The 13,215-nt window shown below is 39.5% G+C and overlaps 1 protein-coding gene across 1 annotated transcript; it reads right to left on the bottom strand.

Annotated features, from left to right (window-relative positions):
* Positions 1-1,597: 1,597 nt before the first annotated feature.
* On the bottom strand, positions 1,598-13,143 carry LOC139767368 (CUB domain-containing protein 2-like). Its single transcript, XM_071696695.1, has 10 exons — positions 13,020-13,143; positions 12,249-12,459; positions 7,749-7,876; positions 6,693-6,764; positions 5,858-6,068; positions 5,548-5,675; positions 4,487-4,567; positions 3,762-3,972; positions 3,286-3,413; positions 1,598-2,033 (listed from the first exon to the last, which is right to left on the bottom strand). Exons 1-10 carry the CDS (start codon positions 13,141-13,143, stop codon positions 2,017-2,019), a joined length of 1,311 nt encoding a protein of 436 aa, XP_071552796.1. The 3' UTR covers positions 1,598-2,016.
* Positions 13,144-13,215: the final 72 nt, after the last annotated feature.

Below are 13,215 nucleotides of genomic sequence, written 5' to 3'. Positions count from 1 at the left end.
CCAGCCATGGTTTAGATTTCTTGGTAGACAATGTCATGAAAACATCTAGTGGTAGTTTATTCCACTGTTTCATAACCCTACCACTGAAAAAACACTTTTTCCCCACATTTATATCATAACTTTCACTTTACTTTCATATGGTTGAATTCATTTAGTATCTTCAAAACTTCCATCAGATCTCTTCAAAGTCTGGCCTGTTTTTAGGAAAAACATTTTTATATCTCTGAAGCTTACTTTGTAAATGCAAAATATATATTTGAATCAGGGAATTAATTTTTGCTCTTCTTTTGTATTCATTCTAAATTTTCTTCATTGATAAAGTTTGGTGACCAAAACAGAGGAATGTACTCTATATGCGGCTCTGATTTAAGTGTTGTTGTATTAAAGCTAAGTGATATATCGCAAGAATACAGCAAAGGTATCTGATTTGATGATAAAATATGTTGGGATCTGGGGAGTATTTTCGCAGTATGCATAAAAGTTTCTGACAGCATTGGTGAAACAATATATTTTTTCTTTTTAATGTTAGCTGAAACAGCACTGGCAACTGAGGCCCTAATTTAGGCCATCTCACTTTATTTTATACATATTCACTATTTCCTGTGTTAGTGAAGCAGCATCAAGACCAGATGACTAAGCCTTAGTGGGAAAAATATTCATTTTACCCCCTTCTCTATTCCTTCTTTTGGAAAAGTGAAACAGGAGGGAAGGATTTCCAGCCCCCCTGCTCCCACCCCTATTAGTTGCTACCCTATCCCACAGGAAACAGCATTGCTACCCACTGCTTCAGCGAGGTAGTGCCAGGTAAACAGACAAAAAAAGGCCACATTTATTCATCCTCAGTCTCTAGCTATCATGTGTAATGCACCAAAACCACAGCTCCCTATCTAAACCTAGGCCCCATAGACCTTTCCATGGTTTACCCCAGATGTTTCACATGCAATGATTTAGTCCACTGACAGCACGTCGACCCTGCTATACCACATCGTTCCAATTCACTCTAATCCTTGCATGCCTCTCACCCTCCTGCATGTTCAGACACCAATGTCATGTGTAATGCGCCTAAGCTACAGCTCCCTATCCACATCCAGGCCCTACAGACCTACATTCAAACTTATATCCCAATCTACTTGTCCATCAACCCTACTGAACCTAATAACCTTACTCTTATTCACTCTTCATACTACACTGATGGTAGCCTTACACTGCTTACACTACACAAAAGATAGCCTAACACACTCTTCTTTTGGCTAATCTTTGATTGACAACATTACACTGAAGGTAATCTGACGTGGAGCATATCAAAATGAAGATACCTTGCACTGACCATATTGCACTTAAGATCATCTCACAGAAAGTATATTGCTCTGACTTTAATCTTGTAATGACCAAACTAGAATAAAGATTGCCCTGTATCATTCATGAAGCACTGACAATAACCTTTAACTGACCTCACTATATAAAAGATAGCATTAAGTTGATCATATTGCACTTAAAATAATCTTATACTGCTGTCTATGAAGAGTGTGCCATGAGTGCTATCTTACTGATGTAATACTATATCAAAAAACTGAAAAAAGGTAACTGAAACACTGCAAGATGTTGGACAATATGATTTCCATAATGTATAAATGATAGAGAAGAGCAGTACAAAGATTATACATGAAGGAATACTTAGAGAGAACACAGACTGGTAATCCATAACAGCAGCAGCAATATTGCTTGATATATTCTAGGAAACAAAATCCACAATGCTGTCTTCTGCTTATATTCCATTACTCCCATCATTTTGTTTATTTTATTTCCCTAAGATCATCATCTTTAATTGATTCGTCTTTTTCAAGGATTGCTGAAATACTCTAAGACTGCAGTACAGGTTTAGTCAAATTACCCAGCATCACCTGTAGAGGTTTAGTCATATGATTTAAAGTCACTCGTTGAGGTGCAGTCATGGTGTCTCAGGCAATCTGTTCATGGTGTGAAGGACTGGTCAGAGGCACATCTCAAGGCTCAGATTCAAGGGGCAACAAGTTCTGCAAGAGTAATAAAGTCATACATATATGTCAAGCAATACATAAAAACATATATGTCAAGCAATATACGTGTAATTAGCTAATAGTTGCTGTAGACTCCAATGTTTTGCACAAGATTATAATAGTATTAACATACCCCCCTGTAAGTTCTACATCCACTAAGAACAACTCTGTAACCACCATCACTAGAGCAATTTGTGGTGAATGTATGAGTCTCCACAAAATATTACAATACCAGGTAATAACAGATACATAATTGACCATGAATGCGATCATCAACAGAAGAAAATGGTCAGTGCTCTGTTTAGTGGACAACTGAATGAACAATGTAGATTATCTCATTTTAGAATTATAAGATATATATTTAATAGGAGGATGGTGATGGTTTTAGTGAAAGTGAGTCTGCAACATACAGTTAAGGCCATTGTTCTACCTGGAAGTGAAATGCAGAAATGTAAAATGTATAAGTGAAAATATCATTATGCAGTTGAGTATCCAAATGTAATAAGATATTCAACAAAGGAAATGTTAATACAGAGACTGGACATAATGGCAAAATGGATAGGAAGAGTCAAGTGCATTAGAAAGGAAAAGGCCTTGGAAAGGACCAGTGCTGTTGCTGTTTGAGCCCTCCCTCTCCTTGGTATAAAAGACAGAAAAGGGATTCTGAGGACTCCTTGCACATGTACCAGAAACTAAGGGTTCATCACTTGTTGTACTCTTCCATTACTGGATCTAAAGATTTATGTTGAGAAACTAAAAAAGTGAAAGAATGTAAAGACAGGAAATAGATATGAGTAGCATATGTTTTTGGTGCATGTAAGATGTTCAGACCAGCCTGGTACTATACTTTTAAAGATACAGGAAGTAGGACCAGCTTCCATAACATAAGGGTGAATGTAAGTTCTAAGGCTCCACTTTGACACTCTAAGTCAGAACAGTAGTACTTTTCAAGGATAATGCTACCTACAACCTACCCTACTCATGTCAGGGTAGGTGGCAGCACAGTATATCCCAAATGGCTTCTGTCTACAACCTCCTGATATGGGAGGTGGAAGATGGTTCTGGGAATCTCTTCAACACACAAGCTAGGGCAAGTTCTTTCCTGGGTGGGTGCTATCAATATCCTGCTATGTACCATCTGTTGATGATGACCAAAAACATTGCAAAGTATTGCAAACCCCATTACAAGATTCACAACAACAGAAGCCCAAATAAGAACATAATGAAACTCAGGTGAGGATCACATTACCTGGAAAACTGATGTAGTAGAGAGAGAAACCTGGCCTGGTCACAAAGCTGTCACTGTGGAACCTGATCACCAGCATGTTGCTGAAGGAGGTGAAGGCTGGTGGCAGACTACTACCACAGTATTTGTGACTGCCCATGTCACACAGGAAACCATTAGGTTATCATTTCATTTTATATCTCTCACAAAACCTAATGTGCATTCTCTCAAGGTATAGACATGAAGCTCATTACATTAGATAATCACTTAAATCTTTAATTTAGTCCATAGAAAAATGGAAAAGACAATTATCCTTGAAATCAATTTTCCTGATTTTCCCTATTTATACTATTTTATATCTTCAAGTTTGTTAGACATTTTCTTTACAAATAAATAAAATGAATAATAAATAATAAAAGAAAATACCAGAAATAATAACCAAACAGAAGAAAAATTAGGATACTGTGTACCTGTACACTAACAAGACATGATCAACTTACCTTTCTAAGGGCACTCCTAAGGGAGACACATTCTGTATCTCTACATAATCAAAACTGCAAAGGGCAGAATATTCGAGGTCAATGTATTTCCAGATGATCTTCACAACAGTCCCTGGGGGTGTCAGTAGTCGCCACTCACAGTCCTGGTTGTTCTGATAGTAGCTGTCAGCTGACCCAACACTGATGCTACCAAAGGGTGCATCCATCTTTGCTAGGAATCACAAGAAGTCAGGAATTATCTATGGGAGACCTGAGTCATAAGCAAATGAGACCCTATCACTGCCAGGGGTCACAGAAGGTTAAGCATTTTTTCAGTTATGGTGCCCCTATGATTATCAGAGGTCACAAGTATTCAGCTATTTTGATGGACATTGCAAGGGTGGCAAGTTGTGAAGGCCTGACTGTTAGAGGTCATGGGAGGTAAGTGAAAGGGTCACAGGGGAACATATGATGAGTCTCAGCTGTATCACTTAGATCTTACTGCTAAGACTTTATTCGTGTTTTCCTTTTTTCTCAAAATCGATTACCACCTTCCTTGTTATCCACCCTCATTACATAATGCAAAAGATTCAGCATTAAAAGTAATTTTACATTATCATTCAGCAATGGTGTGGACATTCAAGATAGTATCTGATGTTAATAATAACACAATGGATTCCAGTGTTACATGCAAAGATCCTTGTTTACAAAATAAACAAAACAAAGTCAATACTTCCCCACTGTACCTTGCAAGCCTCTGCAGGTGGGTGGTGGTGGCACTGTTGTCAAGATAGAAGGTAGGTTGGAGGTCCAGCTGACAGTGGTTGCTGCAGATTGAAGGGACATGATTATCAGATGAACAGGTTAGGGAAACCTACACTACAGTGTACTACTCGTATATGTGGTAGGGAATAACATTGTTAATAACAACCTCCAGACTGCTCCTATTTGATCTCCTTAGTCATGTTTTAATTGTTCTTCTGATTATGTGTTTGATCTTTGAGGCTGAAGCATTGCGTTCCTTATATTACCAAAATAATATCTCCACAAGAAAAACTTAGCACCTCCATGATGACCTAGCACAGTGATAACGTGCACAGAATTCTGATGAATGACATACATATCTCTTGAACTGCTTGCCAACAACAGGAAATAACTAATTTTCAGATCAAGGTGGCAAGTGGCAGGTAAAGGAATTTCCCATTATTTCAGTCAACTGACAGAAATATAATAAAGTTGATTCTTCTAGGTGTTTGGTGCAGAATTTGGTTACCTAAGGAACACATCTCAAAATCACAAACACCACTGCATTTTTTGGTGAATGTTGGCAACACAGTCTAATCAAAGAAGTTACAGATTCTTAACTCAGTCTGCTGTGGGAGTTTGGTAGACCCTTTCACAAGTTTATATGTAATAGTGTAATAAAGCTTTACATAAATCTTATGATGGCTATCCTTACTACTTGTGAATGGCACAGAAACTGCCTATTTACTTTGAATAGTATTTCAAGTGATGAACTTGAGATGCACCAAGATAAAAACTCAGGCAACTGGTGTCCAGATGTATTAAACAGAGATAAAACAGAGATAAGTACACTTAGATATGACACAGTAACCTCAAGAGAGATTACCTGACTGTTCCTGTAATGAATATAATGTAAACCCACTTGAGGAACATAGAATAAGCCATATGGAACATATAAAGCAAACTCAGGTAAGGAACTTATAATGGAAACCCAGGTTAGGAGCACATGGCATAAACACGGATGAGGACAATATAATGCAAACCCAGGTGAGGAGCACACTACCTAGATGACTAACGTAGTGTAGAGAGAAGCCTGGCCTGGTCTTTGAGCTGTCACTGTGGAACCTGATCACCAGCATATTACCAGAGGAGGTGAAGACTGGTGGCAGTCTACTCCCACAGTACTTATACCTGCCCAAGTCAAACACACTAACATTAGCCAACTATAACTGTGTTATAAATGTCTCATGACTACATGTTGTAATTGGGTCATATTTCTTAAGAATAAAAATGTATGAAAAAAAGAGATAATACCATAATGTTGGCCACTGATAAATCTACTCTTGAACAGCTCAGAGGTCTCAGCAACTTACTGTTCCAATGCTAGACCAGAGGAAGAGAGGTCCTGTATCTCAACGAAATCACATACACATGAAAACCCACAAGACTCAATGTCAATGGCTGACCAGGAGACCTGCACGACAGTTCCAGGGGATGTAAGCAGTTGCCACTCACAGTCGAGGTTGTTCTGATAGTTGGTATCTGCTGTCCCAACACTGACATTACCAGAAGTTGACTCCAAAACTGCCAAGGGTCACAGAAAGTTAAAAGAGGTTATCTGAGGGATAACTGAGGCAATAGGATTGGCCATAGGAGGTTTGAAATTATGTGAGGGTCTGATGGGTTAACATGAAGAGGATTCCAGAGGTCACAGAGGATCAAGAATCTTAAATGATACTTTTGGTTTTTCAAGATGAGGCGGTCTAATTGTCAAGGGTCATGGGAGGTAAACGAAAAGGGTCACTAAGCAAAATGTAACAAGTCCTCAAATTCAATTATTCAGCTCTCACTAGAAAGAACTCAATTCTCATTCATAGTCTCAAATTTGATGACTAGTCACTTCATCTCCTTTCTTATTTTCACTGCATAAAACATTTTTTTAAAATAATCATCTGAATCTTTTCATATATCATTCAGCAACAGAAATGAGGGTTAAAGAAAGGTATGTTGAGTCATGTTTTGATGGATTGAAATGTTTCCTGGTTAGGATTCTTGTTCACAAAACAGTTTCAATATTGTTATCCATACAGGAAGCAGCAAATGTTTCATATTATGGATTGAAAGGTATCAAAACATGGCAGGAAACCTTGGGAAATATTTGCCAATAAACTTTCCTTTGAAAAGTCACAAAGAATTTCTTCACTGTACCTTGCAAGCCACTGCAGGATGGTTGTGGTGGCACTGTTGTCACAGTGAAAGGCAGGTCAGAGGTCCATCCAGCTGTAGGTGTTGCAGTTTAAAGGGAAATTATTATCAGGTGAACAAATTAGGGAGTTCCACCTCAAACACAGTGTTCGACATGCATACATGGTAGCAATATCAATGTCAAAAACTCTCCAGACTGCCACCTTTTAAACTCCTTAATCATACACTAATTATTCTTGTGATTATGTATGTGTCTGGTATATGAAGGTGATGAAGTGTGTTTCTTATATCAAAACAATAATCTAACACTTATCTCCTACACGATGACCCAGCACTTAATGCCTCCATGATGAACTAGCCCTTATTGCCTAGATGGATAACATCTGCAAAGAATTCTGATGAACCATATATCTCTTGACCTGTTGCCAAGAACAGGTAAGAAAGTAACTGAACTTCTACAGATATGGAAATCAAACGGTGAACATAAGAAATTTTTCAGTAACTGACTTAACCAATAGGACCTGGCTGGTCCCTCAAGTTATAGGTGGAACATTTGGTTACCTAAGAAACTACATCCAGAATCTTAAAACCCAATACATTTCCAGGTGGATTGTATTCACTCAAGGATATCAGAGAGAGAGTATAAGCCCTTGACTAAGTCTGCTCTGTGAGTGTGGTAACAAATGTGTAAGTAATGGTTTGTGAAATCCTCACCTGAATCATGTGATTCTGATGTTTAGTAATTGTAAAATGCACTGGAACTGCCTCATTACTATGTACATTATGCTAAGTAATGAACTTGAGGTAAACTTGGCAGGTCAGGCTAGATGGCCATACATTTAGCGATGAACTGAGGTCTAGTGGTATCACACATAGATCATTACTTCAATATGAAACGGCAACTTCACCGTTAGTGTGATGAATAAACTGTAATTTTAATTGAGGAACACATGATGTTAATTCAGGTAGGGAGCATAAGACATAAACCTAGGTGAGGAACATATGATGTAAACCCAAGGGGGGACAACATAAAGTAAACACAGGTGAAGAACACATTACCTGGATGACTAATGTAGTGTAGAGAAAAGCCTGGCCTGGTCCTTGAGCTGTCACTGTGGAACACGATCACCAGCATGTTGCTGGAGGAGGTGAAGACTGGTGGCAGTCTACTCCCACAGTACTTGTACCTGCCCATGTCACATACACACTAACATTAGCCAATCATACCTGTTATAAATTAGTTCTAATGACTGTACTTTGTAAAGTGGAAACATCTGTAACATTGCTGAATTTTTCACCAATATCATTTTCATAAGTCCATTGCCAGGAAGTCATATACCAGAGCATGGGTACTTTCATTAATTAATCATTAGATACATAAATATTTTAGAAATACTTAACTAGTGAATGTTCGTTTTTCCTTCTGACAAGATTTGTTTTATTTTTAGACTTTAAAAGCAACAGGAATGGATGAAGGCAAGCAAGTATGAATATGTACATATGTATATATGTATATGTCTGTGTATGTATGCACAAAATATATATTTACTCAGTTTATTTATTATACTTTGTCGCTGTCTCCCGCGTTAGCAAGGTAGCGCAAGGAAACAGACGAAAGAATGGCCCAACCCACCCACATACAAATGTATATACATACACGTCCACACACGCACATATACATACTTATACATATCAACGTATACATATATATACATACACAGACATATACATATATCCACATGTAAATAATTCATACTGTCTGCCTTTATTCATTCCCATCACCATCCCGCCACACATGACATAACAACCCCCTCCAGCCGCATGTGCACAAAGTAGCGCTAGGAAAAGACAACAAAGGCCACATTCGTTCACACTCAGTCTCTAGCTGTCATGTATAATGCACCGAAACCACAGCTTCCTTTCCACATCCAGGCCCCACAAAACTTTCCATGGTTTTCCCCAGAAGCCTCACACGCCCTGGTTCAAACCATTGACAGCACGTCGACCCTGGTATACCACATCGTTCCAATTCACTCTATTCCTTGCATGCCTTTCATCCTCCTGCATGTTCAGGCCCCGATCACTCAAAATCTTTTTCACTCCATCTTTTCACCTCCAATTTAATCTCCCACTTCTCCTCGTTCCCTTCACCTCTGACACACATATCCTCTTTGTCAATCTTTCCTTACTCATTCTCTCCATTTCAAAACACCCTCTTCTGCTCTCTCAACCACACTCTTTTTATTACCACACATCTCTCTTCCCCTTTCATTACTTACTTGATCAAACCACCTCACACCATATATTGTCCTCAAACATCTCGTTTTCAGCACATCCACCCTCCTCCAAACAACTCTATCTATAGCCCATGCTATATAACATGCTATATAACATTGTTGGAACCACTATTCCTTCAAACATACCCATCTTTGCTTTCCAAGATAATGTTCTCGACTTCCACACATTCTTCAACGCTCCCAGAACTTTTGCCCCCTACCCCACCCAATGATTCACTTCCACTTCCATGGTACCATCCGCTGCCAAATCCACTCCCAGATATCTAAAACACTTCACTTCCTCCAGTTTTTCTCCATTCAAACTTACCTCCTAATTGACTTGTCCCTCAACCCTACTGTACCTAATAGCCTTGCTCTTATTCACATTTACTCTCAGCTTTCTTCTTTCGCACACTTTACCAAACTCAGTCACCAGCTTCTGCAGTTTCTCACATGAATCAGCCACCAGCGCTGTATCATCAGCGAACAACAACTGACTCGCTTCCCAAGCTCTCTCATCCACAGCAGACTGCATACTTGCCCCTCTTTCCAAAACTCTTGCATTCACTTCCCTAACAACCCCATCCATAAACAAATTAAACAACCATGGAGACATCACACATCCCTGCCGCAAACCAACATTCACTCAGAACCAATCACTTTCCTCTCTTCCTACACGTATACATGCCTTACACCCTCGATAAAAACTTTTCACTGCTTCCAACAACTTGCCTCCCACACCATATATTCTTAATACCTTCCACAGAGCATCTCTATCAGCTATATCATATACCTTCTCCAGATCCATAAATGCTACATACAAATCCATTTGCTTTTCTAAGTATTTCTCACATACATTTTTCAAAGCAAACACCTGATCCACACATCCTCTACCACTTCTGAAACCACACTGCTCTTCCCCAATCTGATGCTCTGTACATGCCTCCACCCTCTCAATCAATACCCTCCCATATAATATCCCAGGAATACTCAACAAACTCATAACTCTGTAATTTGAGCACTCACTTTTATCCCCTTTGCCTTTGTACAGTGGCACTATGCAAGCATTCCGCCAATCCTCAGGCACCTCACCATGAGTCATACATAGATTAAACAACCTTACCAACCAGTCAACAATACAGTCACCCCCTTTTTTAATAAATTCCACTGCGATACCATCCAAACCTGCTGCCTTGCCGGCTTTCATCTTCTGCAAAGCTTTTACTACCTCTTCTCTGTTTACCAAATCATTCTCCCTGACCCCTCTCACTTTGCACACCATCTCGACCAAAACACCCTATATCTGCCACTCTACCATCAAACACATTCAACAAACCTTCAAAATACTCACTCCATCTCCTTCTCACATCACCACGACTTGTTATCACCTCCCCCTTAGCCCCCTTCACTGATGTTCCCATTTGTTCCCTTGTCTTATGCACTTTATTTACCTCCTTCCAAAACATCTTTTTATTCTCCCTAAAATTTAATGATACTCTCTCACCCCAACTCTCATTTGCCCTCTTTTTCCTCTTGCACCTTTCTCTTGACCTCCTGCCTCTTTCTTTTATACATCTCCCACTCATTTGCATTATTTCCCTGCAAAAATCATCCAAATGCCTCTCTCTTTTCTTTCACTAATAATCTTACTTCTTCATCCCACCACTCACTACCCTTTCAAATCTGCCCACCTTCCACACTTCTCATGCCACAAGCATCTTTTGCGCAAACCATCACTGCCTCCCCCACTCCCCTTATGTCCTTTGTTCTCACCTTTTTCCATTCTGTACCCAGTCTCTCCTGGTACTTCCTCACACAAGTCTCCTTCCCAAGCTCACTTACTCTCACCAATCTCTTCACCCCAACATTCTCTCTTCTTTTCTGAAAACCTCTACAAATCTTCACCTTTGCCACCACAAGGTAATGATCAGACGTCCCTACAGTTGCAACTCTCAGCACATTAACATCCAAAAGTCTCTCTTTCGTGCGCCTATCAATTAACATGTAATCCAATAACGCTCTCTGGCCATCTCTCCTACTTACATACGTATACTTATGTATATCTCTCTTTTTAAACCAGGTATTCCCAATCACCAGTCCTTTTTCAGCACATAGATCTACAAGCTCTTCACCATTACCATTTACAACACTGAACACCCCATGTACACCAATTATTCCCTCAACTGCCACATTACTCACCTTTGCATTCCAATCACCCATCACTATAACCCGGTCTCGTGCATCAAAACTACAAACACACTCACTCAGCTACTCCCAAAACACTTGCCTCTCATGATATTTCTTCTCATGCCCAGGTGCATATGCACCAATAATCACCCATCTCTCTCCATCCACTTTCAGTTTTACCCATATCAATCTAGAGTTTACTTTCTTACACTCTATCACATACTCCCAACACTCCTGCTTCAGGAGTAGTGCTACTCCTTCCCTTGCTCTTGTCCTCTCACTAACCCCTGACTTTACTCCCAATACATTCCCTAACCACTCTTCCCCTTTACCCTTGAGCTTTGTTTCACTCAGAGCCAAAACATCCAGGTTCCCTTCCTCGAACATACTACCTATCTCTCCTTTTCTCTCATCTTGGTTACATCCACCCACATTTAGACACCCCAATCTGAGCCTTCGAGGAGGATGAGCACTCCCCACGTGACTCCTTCTTCTGTTTCCCCTTTTAGAAAGTTAAAATACAAGAAGGGGAGGGTTTCCAGCCCCCCCGCTCCCATCCCCTTTAGTCGCCTTCTACGACACGTGAGGAATGCATGGGAAGTATTCTTTCTCCCCTATTCCCAGGGATATATATATATATATATATATATATATATATATATATATATTTTTTTTTAAACTATTCGCCATTTCCCGCGTTAGCGAGGTAGCATTAGGAACAGAGGACTGGGCCTTTTTTGGAATATCCTCACCTGGCCCCCTCTGTTCCTTCTTTTGGAAAATTAAAAAAAAAATGAGAGGGGAGGATTTCCAGCCCCCCGCTCCCTCCCCTTTTAGTCGCCTTCTACGACACGCAGGGAATACGTGGGAAGTATTCTTAATCCCCCATCCCCAGGGATAATATATATATATATATATATATATATATATATATATATATATATATATATATATATATATATATATATATATATATATACAACCTGTAATTGGGCTATATTTCTTAAAAATATAAAAACACTGAATAAGACATTATAACATATTCTTGGCCATGATATATCTATACTTGAGCAATTCGGAGGTCCCTGCAACTTACTGTTCCAATGCTACACCAGAAGAAGAAAAGTCCTGTATCTCAACAAAATCACATACACATGAAAACCCACAGGACTCGACATCAATGGTTGACCAGGACACCTGCACAACAGTTCCAGGAGGTGCTAGAAGTCGCCACTCACAGTCCAGGTTGTTCTGATAGTTGGTGTCAGCTGATCCAATGATGATGTCACCATAGGCTGACTCCAACACTGCCAAGGATCACACGATGTTAAAAAAGGTTAGTTAGTTAGATTAATAAGAGATGGTGATCATATAGTTTCCAGATGTCACAAAGGATCAAGTTTCTTGTACAACACTGCTGGTTTCATAAAATGTATAGGTCTAATTGTCAAGGGAGGTAAATGATAGGGTTAGTGAACAACATGTAATGAGTCCTTCATCTCTCTCACTCAGACCTCACTGGTAAGGACATAATTCCATTTCAAATTTGATGAGTAGTTATTTCACCTGCTCTTATTTGCTCTCGCTGCATAAAGCATTTCTTCAATAACTAACTGAATCTTTTCATATATCACTCAACAAAGATTTAATATGAAAGGTGTCTGATGTCATCACTACAACAGACTAAAATGGTTACCACTAAGGAGTTTTGTTTATACAACTGTGTAAATACTGATATTCATATACAAAGCAAGATATGTTTCACAATAATGGTGGCTGAGATATCTCAAAACATGACAGAAATCTTCAGGATAGATTTACAATTAAGATTTCCCTCAGAAAGTCAAGTTGAACTTCCTCACTTTACCTTGCAAGCCATTGCAGGAGGATGGTGGCGGTGCTGTTGTCAAGGTGGAAGGGAGGCTGGAGGTCCAGTCAACAGTGGTTCCAGGTAAAGATGGGCCTGCAACAGGGGTGTGTGATTTTACCATGGCTGTTTAATCTGTCCGTGGACGGGTAGGTGTGGGAAGTAAATGTGAGGGTTTTGGAGAGAAGAACAGGAG

Source organism: Panulirus ornatus, chromosome 59, assembly GCF_036320965.1.
Source record: "Panulirus ornatus isolate Po-2019 chromosome 59, ASM3632096v1, whole genome shotgun sequence".
In the NCBI taxonomy this organism is placed as follows: Eukaryota; Metazoa; Arthropoda; class Malacostraca; order Decapoda; family Palinuridae; genus Panulirus; species Panulirus ornatus.
The sequence above is the reverse complement of the archived record's forward strand: the minus strand, read 5'-3'. Positions and strand labels throughout refer to the sequence as shown.

Coding starts and splice junctions, on each gene's coding strand:
- LOC139767368 (XM_071696695.1), bottom strand. CDS start 13,143: ATGGTAAAATCACACACCCCTGTTGCAGGCCCATCTTTACCTGGAACC. Junction 7,877..12,248: donor TCTGGTGTAGCATTGGAACA/GTAAGTTGCAGG, acceptor TGACATGGGCAG/GTACAAGTACTGTGGGAGTA. Junction 6,765..7,748: donor ACACTACATTAGTCATCCAG/GTAATGTGTTCT, acceptor CAACACCTACAG/CTGGATGGACCTCTGACCTG.